The 16,527-nt window shown below is 45.9% G+C and overlaps 1 protein-coding gene across 1 annotated transcript in view; it reads left to right on the top strand.

Moving 5' to 3' along the window:
• The window catches only part of LOC144153773 (uncharacterized), a 107,841-nt gene that overhangs the window by 53,023 nt on the left and 38,291 nt on the right, over nt 1–16,527 (top strand). The window contains exon 2 of the mRNA XM_077685497.1: nt 14,141–14,224. Within this exon, the coding sequence (XP_077541623.1) occupies nt 14,141–14,224 (84 nt within the window). The remainder of the gene's footprint in view (nt 1–14,140; nt 14,225–16,527) is intronic.

The following is a 16,527-nucleotide window of genomic DNA, read 5'->3' as shown; positions in this document are numbered from 1 at the left end:
TTTGCAGGCCATCGGCATCACAGGTAGAACTATTGTTATTCTTCTGGAATATACGAATTACCTCTACTCATTGGTAACATACAGAATGATAGTGTCGACAGAATTGGTCGTCATGAAACGGTAAGCGTTGAGATCGCGATTACTGATTCCTATACTGGTGAAATACTCGTTGAAAGTATCAGGCACTAATTGTTCTGCAATCTCAAGTCCATCTTGCGGATTTCCACAGTATGTGGTACGTCAGGTTTACGATTCATAATTTGAGCTGAGTTCATTCCAAACTTTGTTCGTATCATTCATTCAGGAGCCAAACAAGACATGATAATAGTTTGTTCTCGCTCTACGTAGATCTTTTGTAAGTTGGTTACGAGAAGACAGAAAGATTTGTGAATAAGCTGGACCACACGAATTCGAAACTTTTCTATATGCTAGATTTACTTTTGATTTTACCAAGTAATTCCCTCGTGAGCCAGGGCTTTCGTATCTGACGAAGATGAGCCTGAGTAGTAAGCAATGAAAAGTGGGCGGCCACAGGCTGTTTTAAAATATGCAAGAATGACTCGTAGGCCATGTTACTATCTCGAGCGCAGTAAACTTCGCTCCAGTCATGTTAACATAACTAATTACGAAAATCCTTATGTCGGTTTTCTATGATGCGCTGTCTTGCCCGGGTACGTGTGTTTATCGTGTCTATTTCCTGATTTAGGCTAACAAATATAGGCGCTCGGTCACTTATGCCGCAAAAGAAAACGCAGCTTTTCTTATAAGAAGGTTAAAATTAGTGAGGAATAAATCAATGCACGTGGACGTAGAACGCACCAACCGCGTTAGAGCCAAGACAGAACAACGGGAAAGAACCTAAACATCACATCGGCGTTTCTCGGAATGCGATAAAGAAAGAAATGTGAAGGATTTAGCAAAAGTGGTTAAAAAACTAAGTATAATAAAACAGTCTCGCGCGACACACCAACATTCGACTGTTCTAATATTAAGCAAGCGGGGTTTCGGGTCACTCATTCTTTCAATTATTTCATCAAGTCAGGCATTTTTGTCGAAATTTGGCGGTTATACCCGAAGCGCAAGTTAAGTTGGTAGAGCCATTATCATGGCTATAAGCAAGGGCGTGTCAGATATGAATACGTAAAGGAAGGCTTCCCAAAATCGCTTGAGCTTCCATTTTATCTTGTATCCATGGGAGAAAGCCCTGGCGCGTCTTATAAAAGAACACGGCACGCTTGAACACGACGAAGGGCTTTAAAATATTCCGTGTTTGAGCCAGCAATTTTAATTTTTTTTAGTTTCAGGCAAATTTTTGTGTTGAGAAATGTGTTGTAATATTGCTTTCGTGTGATGCCACAAAGTTCCGTCTCAAAGCAGGGCAACTGATGGTTTTCCGATTTGCATTTGCATTTTTCGATTTCTGGTTTCAGTTAGAGCAGTGCTTAATACCCAAAAGTTTTCCTTGGGAAGCCGACGTTGCTCGGACGCATCCCTTAATCCCATTTTGGTCCTTATTCCCTGAATTTCTCACGCATCTCACGTAGCTTTGGCGCTCCCTCGTTACATTAAACTGTTGTTGCTATGCTGGGTAAAAAACAATGCAAATAAGAGGCATTCTTGCAGCTAGGGCTGTCAACCGAAGTTTTGAGGCGATCAGAGAAGCCTTTTCCATCAAAGGCCTCACATCTGACGATGAGATCCCCGGCGTACAAGAAAGTTCTCAGATGGTTGTAATGCCGCGGCAACCATAGAGCCTACCACTATATCTTCATGTGACCGCTTCCGAAATCCGGAACTCACCTGAAACTTCAAGAAACATCAAAATAGTTTAGGCTAATGAGTGGTAATAATTCTATAGCCATCAGACTCATCATTGTCATCACTGCGAAGGTAGTCTGTTATCTGATAGTAAGAGTGCACGTGCCTTTTTTCTCGATCTAAACATTCGATTTGTATACGTTATTTTTAATAGCCTCAACAAAAATGACGTGTTATATTCCAACATTTTTTAAGTACGCTATTATACCAAACAGAACTGCACATAAATTGTTTATTGGCTCAAGATTTCCTTACTCGGTGGGAGTTAGGACTTCTACAATTCGAAAGGAATAAATGCCCATATAAGTGAAAATCTGTCGCCCGGCCTTAACGTCAAAACTGGTCCGGAAATTTCCTACAGCATGAAGATACCCGAAGCAGAGAACGGAAAACTCAATGGTCCAGTAATCCGAAGCGCCTGTCCTACATAACTCCAGTACAGCTCGCATTTCTTGCATCTTCCCTGGACCTTGACTTTAGCGTTCGGTCGTTCACCTTCTTAGCTGGAAAAACGGTTTCCACACTCACCGACCTCTCCTTTGTGGGCGTAAAATGATTTATTAACAACTTTTGCACTGCTCTGAAGTTAAAGCTCGCACTCAAGTCCTTCAGACTGGTTTGAACCGTTTTACGTCAGAATGTTCCAGCTACGGCACGCTAAATTAGAATATGATGCTCAAGGTAAGCCTGGGGACGACTAGTGAATGCGTCGTCGCTTTCCACTAGGAAACGTGTACTTGCAGGCACCTATTGAATGCTGTAAGAGGAATTTGCGCAGGCTAATTACAGCAGTGGCCAAGGGCGTTTAGGATAATAACAAATACCGTATTTTTGCGCGTATAAGGTGCCCGTGCACGTATAAAGAACCCCCACTTTCAGCCCACCGGAAAAGAAAAAAACTCCTCGCATATTGCCCGCACATTTGATACAGGCAAAGCTGCACGAAAGCTACTGCTCAAGCAACAGATCAGATATGTAGACAGAAAAACCGTATATTTAGCAAGGAGAATACACTGACTGCAAGGCGAAAGTCACAATTCACGCATAAAATTCAGTTGTTAGAGTGCGCTTGTCCTTGTTTTTTCTTCCTGTCCGTGTACGTTTTGCGCAATCACCGCCATGGAATGCTTAGTCAGTGTTACTGCGTAGGAGCTTCACGGCACAATACGCATTGCCGCGAAGCAGCACTAAATGAAAAATCCCGCGCATTATCTGCACCCCTACTTTGCCACACAAATTTTCGCATTTTCAGTACTGGTTATACGCGCGAAAATACGGCATGTAGGGCTTACAAGGGCAAAGGAGAAGGGAAAGAAGAAGCTCCCCTGTCATTCGGTACGTGCCGTTACCCTAAAAGAGAACAACACTCAGGAAAAAATGAAAACGACAAAAAGAGAAGAGGACCATGACAATGCTAATGACCGGACCCAATCACACCATTGGAAGGCGCGGGACTATTTTGAGCCTGCTAAACACGAAAGTTGCCAAGCGTATTTTCGCTGCGAATTTTTATGTAGGGCTAACCATAGTGCTAACAGAGAGGAGAAGGAAACGAGGCAAGAAGAGAAGGATCATAAGGATGATAATACGAGGACACAATCCTACCACTAGAGGCTTGCATTATTAATGTGGCAAATCGCCTGCACCGCAGAAGCGTATAGGATTGGTAAAAGGGTAATTGGCCAAGTCTCCCAGTCATAGTAACGCAGATGAGAAAAGGACACAATCGGTAAAGGATAAAGACGATGGTAGTGAAAATAGAGAAAGAGAAAATTCTTTTATGGGACCGAAGAGGGTAGTCCTGCATAATGCTGGGCTTGCTACTTCAGATAGCTCGTGAACATGTGATGAGTGTTCAATACTAACATTAATAATACTAATAAGAAAAGGAAAAACGAAAGTGAATCCACCAGACGGACACACGCTCACACATTAAAAAAAGACGACCGCACCAACGAACCTGTATCTGTATGTGTAGGCTGTCTCTACTGCGATGGACTCTGAAGCGTCTATCTTGGTTGCTGCGATATGCGGTCTCGCACGGAAGTACGCCTGAATAGAAGATGTACAGGAACAAGAAATCAAACCAGTTCCCTCACCTTGACAGCTGTCATGTGCTGAGATGGGATTTGCTAGAGGGGCTGTGGCACACTCGCTTGCCTAGTTTCAGTATCAGCCTGGCATTGATACCAAAAGTAGTAAAGAGAGGAAGCCGCAGCCTTTAAAAAGGCGTATAAATAGACACTGGACTGAGTTTTTGTTAATTTGGCGTAATTAACGCGTGAATTCATTATGTTCTTTCTTATTTTATGTTATTGTGTACTTATTTCGGGCCATGCAACGGCAGTCTCCGTGGCAACGGCGGAGCGCAGAAATTGCCCCCTACACTTTGCATATGAGGTACGTGTGCAGCGTGGCCCAGTGTGATTGACAACGCCTTCCTAACGCGGAGGACCCGGGTTCGGTCCCGACCAGGGGAAGCGGTGCTGTTTTCTAAGCCTCTTTTTGGATGCGTGACGCCGCGTTACCCGTTACGCATTAGTACGGCGGCTGGATGCCGTGCCCCAGGACGAGATACGACGACAAGCAGGGGCCCATAAAGTGCTTCGCACTAAAAAAATGCAGGTAATCGCCGCAGCAAGAACCAGGTCCAGCCGACCCCACAGCTACAGTGGTGACGAGAAGAGAACACGCCAGGCCTACATTTCCGTGGTGACGAAGACGTGGCCGCAACACAAGAACAAGGCGTACTGCTACTGATCTTCCAGCTGACTGCCACGGAACCATGTTAACAAATCGCTGTTTCTTGAGGGACTATGCTACTTTCGCAAATTGCGAAGTATAGCGTAACGCTTTTCATCTAAGCGGGACGATAATTAAGTATCAAAGAACAAGAAACATTTCACTTTTTATGCGAAAAGTAATAGGATTTTAAAGGGACACTGAAGTGAATTTGTCAAGCTCCCGTTTTTGCTTGCACTGCGTAGACTGGCTCAAATTAGCACACTTTTCATCGTTTATCCGGTTGACAAATCGGTAATTATTTTACAAAGCGCGAAAGAAGAAAAACTACCATGCGCGGTTTGCGGCGGCCGCACCAACTAAGGCTGTGACGTTGAGAGGAGGGGCGCCGTGATTGGACGATGCCCAAGGTTAGCAATCACACAAGTTTCGGTTTCGGTTTCGGTTCTGTAAAACATAACCAATGGCTTTGTTAGATGGGCATTCTCAATATCTCAGTAATCATCGTACCGCGCTTCTGCCATGTTGTCTCGGCTGTAAAATGCACAAGACAAGCCTCCCAGGACGGCTTGTAGTCGTAGCATTCACTAGCCGAGACCTACGCAGTGCATGAATGTCCTCCGCGTACCCGCAGACGCCCAAATGTCATGCGCTTTTCCCCCATATTTGGAGCTTGCCTCCTTCATGCCTGTATCGTAAAAAGCGTGTTCGCACCAGGCCAAGGGTCTGTTCATTCTGGCCTGTGCCCACTGCCTGCAAGCAGTCGGTGCTTATGGCAACAGCGCGCCAACGAGAACTCGCTAGCGCGCCAGTGCCAGCCTGCGCGCGTTTTGTGAACTATTTCGTGTAGCCATGAACGTTGCGGCCCCAAAAAAGGTGAACTCAATATAGAAAACATCGGCGGAAAACAAAAAAGTTAGCTTACAAAAAAAAAAAAAAAAAAAACACGTACCCGCGGGGATTCGAACTCGTGACTCGCAAAACATTTGCGGAGAATTCCTAGCGCCTCAGACCGCTAGACCACGAAGCGGGACGCGAATGCCTTGCTAATATAGGGTATATATTGTACAACCGGTTTACACTTTTATTCAGTTTTGGCATTTCAAGCCGCTTAGGTGACTATTTGTTGTACTGCGATCGTGCAGTAAGCGTCGCCCGAGTTTCCACAGTAGCTCACGTCTAGGAATTGCATTTCGTAGACGGAAAAGCGTTCGCAGATGCGTAGTCGTGCTGCTGACCGCTGTGCTTGTTCGCCCAGCGCAAAAAAGTGCTTCCCGCGCCCTAGTTTTACGCTGTACGGTAAAAATATCAGTTGATTTTATTTGCTTAGTACCTATATTGACTTCGCTGACTCTTCTCCCGCCTTCAAGAGGCCTTATATTTTCCTACTGGCGTACCAGTCAGCGAAGTGTCGCATGTGCAGCGCTTGTGTGAAGCGAGCTTGACTTGGAGCTAGATACAGTGTACAAACAAACCAAGTAAAGAAAGGCACATTCTTCCATTCACAAACGTGTCCTGGCTTCGTTTCAACTAAGCGAACGAATTGCGACCAAGCAATTTTTTTTAACCTCCTTGATTACGACGACCCGCCGGCGGCCGGCGGCCGAAACGCTGGGCCGACTGGCTCTGTCGGCCGGGGAGCCGTGCAGTAGCGCAGCCGTGGCGCATCCAATTGCCAGCTCATCCCCTCCTGACGTCACACGAAAACGCCACAGAAAATGGGCGAGCGTAAAGAGAGGAGGACAGCGTTTTCGAATTAGTTTTTCTACTAAATAAAATCGCGTAAACGTGCCTAGAGTGGTCGAAACATGGCCTGGGGACTCCGGACTACAATTTGCGCTAGTAATCCCGCAATGTTTACATATCACTTCAGTGTCCCTTTAAGAGTCGGATTCTAGTTGGTTGGCATTTTGCGATTTTGGTTTTCTAATTATTTTGTTGTGCCCATGAAAAATTACCTTGAACGAGAAAGAACGCTGACCCGCATAATATTTAGGTGGGCATAGAGCATTTGCTTTGCAATTTTCCTCTTTTACTAGTCGCAGTAACACATTTAATTTCGAGAAAATACTTTTATAGGTACACATTTGCAAATAGATGCATAATTGCAAATTGTCACTTTTACCGCGATTGTCCTGACTACGCGCGTCAATAAAGGGAGAAGTTTACAAGTCTGGTAACGACAAGCGAAATATAAAAATACCAATATTGTTTACACGGCTTTATCGGTAAGAAACAAAGGGGCGAATCGTTCAGTTTATTTTTTTTTTATCATTTCATTCCGGAGGATGAGGGAATTGATTAATCTGGAGTATGAGGGAAAACGTTTTATTCAGCAGAAAATTAACCCAGCTTCACTGACTTCAAGGGGCCTTGAAGACGAAACACAAGCTTGGTTCATTCAAAAGTTTGCCTCCTTAAAATAACACTGACACCACTTTTAACGCAAACTTCACTGAAGTAAGCTATACAATTAGAAAAAAAAAGAGAATGCTCATGTAACCCACTAGCTCATTTCCCGCACTACAACCTATGATATGATATGACGCACTATGACGTGTTATGGTTATCTGCGCGATTTTCTGAGGCCGGCAAAAGCAAATGCATGTTGTTCAAGCTTATAAGCTTGTAGAACGAGCTATTTGCGTCTAAATTTAATGCATATGCTTTTTACAGCAGTAAAAACGGTGGGGTAGTAAACAACTGAAGTTGCGAAAGCACACGTAAATACAGAAGCATCGGCGCGAACTGCGCGCACTATGTTTGTTATAGCTTCACAGCAGACCCGCGCTCTGGGGTTGTTTGGCACGACCCTAGCCTATTGGCATAAGCGACATTGTCATACGTCACCCTATTTGTCCTGCATATTCAGTGTTCCACGAACGATTACCATCAACCCTAACAAAAATAACCAAGAGCAATTTCGTGCTAGAGGGCAAACAGTAAACCAAGCAAACAAAGTGCTTCGTCGTTCGCTGCTGCCCTAGTCAACATACTTAACAATGGTTTTAAATACCTGCCCTGAATGCGTCATCGCTGATGTCACAAAACAGACGATTTGGCGGGAGAATTGAGATTTGGCCCGCATTATGTAATACCTCAGTTAATAACGTATTTTTTGCTACTGGACAAGCGCCAAGGGCACTATAAAGCACGAGATTTTTCGAATAAAACAAACTTGTACTTTGTCTTCATGGCCTCTATAACGTCGCAAAGGCTGATGTCAACAGCGAAGCTGCCTAGCATTTCCTGATCGCAGGGCTTAGCCTCCTAGAACATTTCAAGGCGAGAAGATCTCTTCCCGTTAGCCCCCATTGGTTTTTTCCCGTGTTCCACGGCTCCCGCCAGTTACTGGAACATCTGGTTACTTTTAAACTCGGAAGACTTTCACGATGGGGCTCAGCGAGCTCTTTTTGCTTTGTCATGGCGTATTTTAGTTGCTATTTTGAAAATCAATCAGCCATGTATTTTAATTAACAGAACAATGCAAATATCACTTGTGTATTGACGTCTTGCCTCGAATATGCCTAATGTTTTCTTGTTGTTCAACAATGTTGAGAAGTGTAAACATTGCCACCATAATTAGTAGTTTAGAAACGCCTCGCCTATATAAACGCCTCGTTCAAGCATTCTGTTAACTTGCTGCATGTGTGCTTGGCGCATGCTCTCCCTAACCCCCCCTCTAGGCTATGCCCTCTTCCCAGAGCTGCGACCACGTTACCACATTTCGACCCGCGAAAGTTTGAGCACGCACAGCTTCGCTGTTAAAAATAACTAAGTTGGGGAGCCGTCGTTCAGAAAGCCCCAGGCTTGCACAGCCCTGGTTTATCAGGCGTCGCTGGTCTTCCGGGTGCAAGCTAGTCAATGCGCGTTCCCGCCGCTTGGGGGATAAGGAGGGGATTGGATCAGGGTACAGTGGGTAGAACTGTACAAGATGGGCTGTTGTGGCGGAAAAATCGCAAGAATGGCAGATATAGGAGAATGTGGTGGGAGTGATGAACGAGAGTAGCCTTGGAGTTGAAATAGAAGCGTGTCTGTAGACTGCGCCATGTCCGTGCCTCGGCGCGAGGGATGGGGAAGTGGAAGCTTCAGAGGCGGTAGTGCGCAAGGTGGTCAGCATAACTGAGCGGATTATTCCAGAGAGAGATTTTTACTTCTAGCGTAGTTTCCCTTCCTGGCGTATCACATAGCACAGATAACATCGTGGAAATCCGCATTAGGATCTACTGTGTTGAACTTGCGTTGTAGCGTTTGCAGATATCGTTTCAACGATGTGTCATTACATATTTAAGAGGTATTTCCGTGAAGGTATTCTTTTGCCGCATCACCTGTGACACTTTTGCCCAACACTACTTTCTTACACGTTCGTTGATCGGCGGCGGTCTTTTGCGGCCACCTCCTGTGAAGGATTTAGGAAAGTTTTCGGCTCAGCAATTTTGCCAAGGTTGCCTTAGTAGGCAGAACAGTCTGCGGACATGCGACGGGGTTTATAGGGTAAGAGCACGGAATGGTGTGACTGTTGTTATATCTTGAAAATAAATAAATGAAAGCTAAAACAAAAGCGACGAATCGCATACACAAGGAAGAGTTGTGCTTTTAAAAAAGACGTTCATAAAAGAATGCGCCCATTCACTCCAGACATGGTTCACCGGCGAAGCTGCAACGTTCCTGCCTTTTGGGTCAGCTTTGTCTTGTGCCCCATACGTCCCTCTAACTTAATCGTTTAGTTTTTGAATTTCAGGAAAGGCCTGTTCCATGAACTTTGCTCTTAGCGACACGTGCCATTTCAGTTGGGCGGTTATTGCTTTTTTGTGTGTGTCTGTGTGTCGTTTTTCCCCCCTTTTTCTTGTTTAATTTCTTGTTTCTTTTTTTCTGGACCCAGTTATTTTCCCCCTTCTCTACCTTTCCTTTTGACCTGATTCTTACGGATAGCTTCTGAGAAGGACTGCTCTCACCGCGTGTTCTGCTTCCGGCGTTTCTGAGAACCATTCGGTAGGCCGCGCGGTGGGGCAACAAACACCCACGCATCCTTTCTCTCCAGGAATTTCCCGGAATATCAACCACGACTCAAGTGCGGGGAGGCCGATCCTCCCACCGGATATTGCGGACTCAGTGCGCTCTTCGGGGCGAGAAGATCAGCTAAGGGCCATCCAGCGACTCGAGGCTGCACTGGACAGGCAAAGGCGAAAGGGGAACCCGCACTCCCCTCGGCCTCCTCCTGCGGGAGCGAGGGCTAGGGGCGACAGCGGCGGCACTCCAAGTAGCCCGCGCCGACCAGACGCAGACCTCGGGGTCGGCCCGACGCCGCGGTGAGCGGTGAAGACTACGGGACGGTGAAGCCCTGCGTGGCCTGATCCGTCCCCGACTGCCGGTACCTCAATAAAGTCCTTTCTCTCTCTCTCTCTCTCCCACCTGGGGACCTACCCCTATATAAAGCCTTTCAGCCAGGCGAGCGTTCCTCTGCATCTTCTTCCTGCACCAATACACCGCATACCCGCATAGGCGGATACCGCTATGTTAGGTCGACTTGCTCTGGGGCGTCTGCTCATACTCTTCGCTACAAATCTTGCCCCTCCCCGTCAACAATGTCGGCCATGAGGGAGCCCGCACAGCTGGGTCTTCGTCTTCTTCTCTGGAGATTGTACCGATAGCTATCTTCTTCTTACTGTGACACATCCCCTTCGTCGAAAGCGACCTTCCCGGTCGAGGCCGTCGGAAATGTACAGATGCGGTGACAATGCACGACGAGAGAAAAACGGGAAAAGTCCTCGCCGCCACGGATGAGGATGATGGTCGTGGTGAGAACTGGCCGCGGTGCATCAATGCCCGCCGACACAGTGAAACAACATCCAAAGGCCTCGCAGATACGCCGGAGTTCTGGGCAGGGGAACGGCGTCGTCTTCTAAGTAGCCCGCGGATGGTCACGTCGTCGGTTTATCTCGGCAGGTCATAGGTTGGGGACACTGGGCTGGGGAATGGTGCGTCCATGGCTCACTGGGGCTGGGCCGGCCGATGCGATCCAAGAGCCTTTCAACGATGTTCAAGTGGCCGAGACGAAGCGAATCTGGGGCCAGGATAAGGATCGACTCTGCAACCTCCACCAAAACATCTTACGTGACGGCAGGACGCAGGAAATAAACCATGGAAGATGCGAGTGATGTATTTGCACAATATACACGATGTCGGCCACGAGGGAGCCCGCACAGCTGGGTCTTTATCTTCTTCTCTGGAGATTGGACCGATGGCTATCTTCTTCGTTCCGTGACAATATATATATATATATATATATATATATATATATATATATGGGGTTTAGAAATGAGAGGCTCGTTAGGAAATACAGAAAGAAATGCCGGCAGTCTACAACGCCAAAGAAGACATACGTGAATGGTTGGGACCGAACCCACGCCTTTCAATTAGATCTCGAATGCTTTACCAATTCGGCTATTTGGGCGACTGTGTTCTCCTTCACTTTCTGGGGTATTTATATTTTACTACAACTGTATCTGACGCTTGAGGGTGGTAGCCAGCGCCACTCAGACTACACGGGGAGAAGGGGACCTTCTTTTAAACCCCCGTGGCGTGACGTGAACGTCTACAGCCTGTCATAAGCGGGTAACTGGCGGGAAACCCTCTTATGCTACCTTGGCATCAAGGCTGCTAAAACCGAGGCCCTCACTAAGCTTTCGCACGATAATAGGGTTTGGAAATGAGGGGCTCGTTAGGAAATACAGAAAGAAATGCCGGCAGTCTACAACGCCAAAGAAGACATAGGGGAATGGTTAGACTATTTTGTACAGTTAGTGACGTTATATCATTTTTTTTATTAATTACGTAAGAAAGAAAGAAAGAAAAACGCGCCCAGAGTGGGGACCGAGCCCACGCCTTTCGATTAGATCTCGAATGCCTTACCAATTCGGCTATCTGGGCGACTGTGTTCTCCTTCACTTTCTGGGGTATTTATATTTTACTACAACTGTATCTGACGCTTGAGGGTGGTGGTAGCCAGCGCCACTCAGACTACACGGGGAGAGGGGGACCTTCTTTTAAACCCCCGTGGCGTGACGCGAACGTCTACAGCCTGTCATAAGCGGGTAACTGGCAGGAAACCCTCTTATGCTACCTTGGCATCAAGGCTGCCAGAACCGAGGCCCTCACTAAGCTTTCGCATGATAATAGGGTTTGGAAATGAGGGACTCGTTCGGAAATACAGAAAGAATTCCCGGCAGTCTACAACGCCAAAAAAGACATAGGGGAATGGTTGGACTATTTTTTACCGTTTGTGACGTTACATCATTTTTTTATTAATTACGTGAGAAAGAAAGAAAGAAAAACACGCGCCCAGAGTGGGGACCGAACCCACGCCTTTCGATTAGATCTCGAATGCCTTACCAATTCGGCTATCTGGGCGACTGTGTTCTCCTTCACTATCTTGGGTATTATATTTTACTACAAATGTATCTGACGCTTGAGGGTGGTAGCCAGCGCCACTCAGACTACACGGGAGAAGGGGACCTTCTCCCCGTAAGGCATTCGAATAAGGCATTCGGGTAAGGCGTTCGAGATCTAATCGAAAGGCGTGGGTTCGGTCCCCACTCTGGGCGCGTGTTTTTCTTTCTTTATTTCTCACGTAATTAATAAAAACATGGTGTAACGCCACTAACGGTACAAAATAGTCTAACCATTCCCCTATGTCTTCTTTGGCGTTGTAGACTGCCGGCATTTCTTTCTGTATTTCTGAACTAGCCGCTCATTTCCAAACCCTATTATCATGCGAAAGCTTAGTGAGGGCCTCGGTTCTGGCAGCCTTGATGCCAAGGTAGCATAAGAGGGTTTCCCGCCAGTTACCCGCTTATGACAGGCTGTAGACGTTCGCGTCACGCCACGGGGGTTTAAAAGAAGGTCCCCTTCTCCCCGTGTAGTCTGAGTGGCGCTGGCTACCACCACCCTCAAGCGTCAGATACAGTTGTAGTAAAATATAAATACCCCAGAAAGTGAAGGAGAACACAGTCGCCCAGATAGCCGAATTGGTAAGGCATTCGAGATCTAATCGAAAGGCATGGCCTCGGTCCCCACTCTGGGCGCGTGTTTTTCTTTATTTCCCACGTAATTAAAAAAAATGATATAACGTCACTAACGGTACAAATAGTCTAACCATTCACGTATGTCTTCTTTGGCGTTGTAGACTGCCGGCATTTCTTTCGGTCTTTCCTAACGAGCCCCTCATTTCCAAACCCTATTATCGTGCGAAAGCTTAGTGAGGGCCTCGGTTCTGGCAGGCTTGATGCCAAGGTAGCATAAGAGGTTTCCCGCCAGTTACCCGCTTATGACAGGCTGTAGACGTTCGCATCACGCCACGGGGGTTTAAAAGAAGGTCCCCTTCTCCCCGTGTAGTCTGAGTGGCTCTGGCTACCACCCTCAAGCGTCAGATACAGTTGTAGTAAAATATAAATACCCCAGAAAGTGAAGGAGAACACAGTCGCCCAGATAGCCGAATTGGTAAGGCAGTCGAGATCTAATTGAAAGGCGTGGGTTTCTTTCCCCACTCTGGGCGCGTGTTTTTCTTTCTTTCTTTCTCACGTAATTAATTAAAAAATAATATAATATATAACGACACTAACGGTACAAAATAGTCTAACCATTCCCCTGTCTTCTTTGGCATTGTAGACTGCCGGCATTTCTTTCTATGCCAACGTTTTAGCAAAGAGACACCGGGACGAAGGCAAGTCTCTTTGCTGAAACGTTGACAACAATCACTACCTTGTTCGCCGTTTTCTTCCAAGTGTTATTGCTCCCTATATATATATATATTCTCTCTTCCCTGCACCGCTCCCTCTTACTAGTGTCGATAGGTGCGATAGTTCGATAGTCGATAGGTGCGATAGTGAAGCTGCATCATCTATAATGCCATCAAACCTTTCTCCTTCTCGTTCTAACTCGTCTCCAATCTGTTTTTACACGTATGCGCATGGGGTTGCGCTGATTGAGTTTATTGAGCACACGAAACCGGCGGATATTTTTCGCCTAGTCATAAAGCTTCGCTTTAAAACCCAATGTTAGCCCATGAATGGGCACTCCCACATAACCAAGTCACGCGAAATGACATATACACCTACACACATCAGCACGAACAGGTGATAATTAGTTACATTCATGCCTGTGGGCTAGAAGCATCAGTCGTTGAACGAACGTCTTCGTCATAACGTGTTCACTCATGAGCACAAAGCCGACGTGATCAAGATTAAAACCTTGTGGTTTAGAAGTTGACAATGAGGACGGAGTTACCACCAGATAGCCAATCTTACTTTCGTAATAGAAATTTATAACCTTTGTATTCATTTCCCTTTGTATTTCGTCCAAACTTGGACAAAAGCATCTGTTATTTATATGTACTTTAGATATAACGGTTGTAACTCTAGATATATATATAGATATATCTTATATAATATATAAGATATAACTTTAGATATAACGGATATACATTACACACAAAAATATCAGCCGGAAACACTGTAGTCTACACTTCGTTGTTCTGCAGCGATTTCAGTTGCTTTTGATATGTGGATTTGTGCCCATTCAGAACAAGAGCAAGCAGGGATGGAGAGCCCAGAACAGACCATAAAGCTGCCACAAATACCGGCCACAGAACCTGGGAGCCCGCAAGGTAAATCAACAAACAAAACTTACCCACCGCGCTGGCTCAGTTGCTAAGGCGTTGGGGTGCTGAGCACGAGGTCGCGGGTTCGTTTCCCGGCCGCAGCGGTCGCTTTTCAGATGGAGGCAAAAATCAAAAACGCCTGTGTGTGCGAGATTGCGGCGCGCGTTAAAGATCCCCAGGTGGTCACAATTAGTCTGGAACCCTCCACTACGGCGCGCCTCATGGCCTGCGTTGCGCACAAACCCTACAATCAATCAATCAATCAAAACAAAACAAAGAAAATGTCCTGTAATTTTTGAGATGCGGTTAAAGGAGGCACGCGAGCAAAGCCAACAAGTTTTTGAAATAAATGTATCACTGTCTTATACTGCAAGTTGGAGGCAGTATTTCTATACAGCATTATCTCGCTAACTGGAAGTAATAAAAACCGAGAAATATTTTGAGATAAGCGGATGTTCGAGATAAGCAAGGTTGCGCGAATTTCCATGGAATATCGTGTTTTTTTTTTTAATTATGAGTTTTTGCCGCGCGGCATATGAGACGCGTTTTAATGATAGGAGTAGAGAAGAAAGTAGGAAGGAAAGAGAAAGAGAGGCGTTTTAAAAATGGGAGTAGAGCAAAAAGTAGGAAGCAAAGAGAAAGCGAAGAAAATAGGAAGAGAGGGGCTGCCAAGAGCACAGAAGGTCACGAAACCGACAGGTGTTCAAATCTACAGGTATGCATGCAGTCCAATGGCGTGCAGAAAGTCGAGTTCTTTGCAAAAAAGGCGCTACTACTTACCAGCTCTTCAACAGCAGCTTCCAATCCTGCTGTTGATAAATGTTTGACAGAGAATAAAAACACAAGAGACGTTCACTGACTGGGTTTTGTGGCACTGCATCGCAAAAAGGGACCTGCCCTCTCCTTTGGGTTTTTCCCCTCCCGACACACTTGTATCTTCTAGTACACTGTAGCTCTGCGGATGTCTCTACCGTCACATGACAAGCAACAGCGTAGCTTCAAGAAGTTCATATGCCTCTGGGCTCAGACTTCACGTTCGGTGAAAACATCGGCTCTGTGATAGGCGCGGCTAAACGAAAAAAAAAATCGAGGGACTTAGGCGCGGCAGCATCGCGCGAATATTGTGAAACGGTCCACGGCGGCGAAGTTTTCGTTTCACTTTAAGTGAAGATTTCGAGACATCCGCAGTTTGGTCCAAAAATACTTCAAAATAAAGGGTAACGAATGCATGGGACGTATAGGAAATGGTTTGGTACCGCGGAATATTTCGACATGGCTGATTTTTCAAGATATGCGAGTTCGAGTTAACTATGTATTACTCTAATACTGTTACCCCCGGAAACAATTTTCTTAGGAAAGAGCGTAGACCCTGAAGACAAGAAAGGGTAAAGTGCCGGAGGTAACACCACGGAGAGAATGCCGGCTCCTTCTTTCCCTTCCAAAGTCCCCAGCTCCCACGTCCTATTTCTATTTTTCAGCTCAACGAGGCGGGCGGGATTAAACCGCTACGCCAAGCAGAATTAGTGGAACGTAACAATATTATCTAGCGTTTAGCTTGAATTAGTTGTACATACATGCCCTTGTTAGTCCTGTATATATGTTGATATTTATCCTCTCCTTCTCTCTATCCTCTCTTTCCTGTACAACTGTGTTCCCCATTCCTCACTTCCCCTCCACCCCCCACAGCAGGCGTGCCGGTGTCCACCCTTAAGTGAGACAAACTACGCCTGCTGGGGGGCTTTCTTTTACATGTTAACAATAAATTCATTCGTTCATTCATATTAAATACTGAGTGATCAAAGTTAAGTCGACAGATTTTTTCCAAATTAAGCGCTTATATTTAAATGAACACCTCCGCCACAGCAAGGTTATGCGCCAAGGGGGACACACAATGAGGTAGTAACTAGTGAGGTCGGTGGCTTAATTAACTAAAATTGTATAGTTAACTTTTAGCGGCTGCGGTATGCAGCCATGTTTGTATTGAAGAGTTAGACACAATCTTCTTTCTACGCAATTTCATTTGGCAGAATTCTTCTAGCGCATTCGTACTCCGAGATATCGAACAGCGAAGTTTAATTTTTCTTCGCGTGATTACGCATGCTAGACAGGGAATACAATGAAGACAGTGAAAATGGCGATTTTTCTGACTACTTTTGGAACGCTGAGTTCAAGGCGGCGACTTTCCTGGCTACTGCTGGCAATTTTCTGGCGACATTATGTTTTGAAGATCTGGCAACCCTGCTAATGAAGTGCTTTACAACGAGTCCCATTAGAGCTGGCTTCGGAACCATGGAGCAATGTATTCCGGC

The sequence above is a fragment of the Haemaphysalis longicornis genome, unplaced genomic scaffold (genome assembly GCF_048455015.1).
Source record: "Haemaphysalis longicornis isolate Haplotype H1 unplaced genomic scaffold, Haemaphysalis longicornis Haplotype H1 scaffold_9, whole genome shotgun sequence".
Taxonomy (NCBI): Eukaryota; Metazoa; Arthropoda; class Arachnida; order Ixodida; family Ixodidae; genus Haemaphysalis; species Haemaphysalis longicornis.
This window is presented reverse-complemented; position numbering and strand designations above follow the sequence as displayed.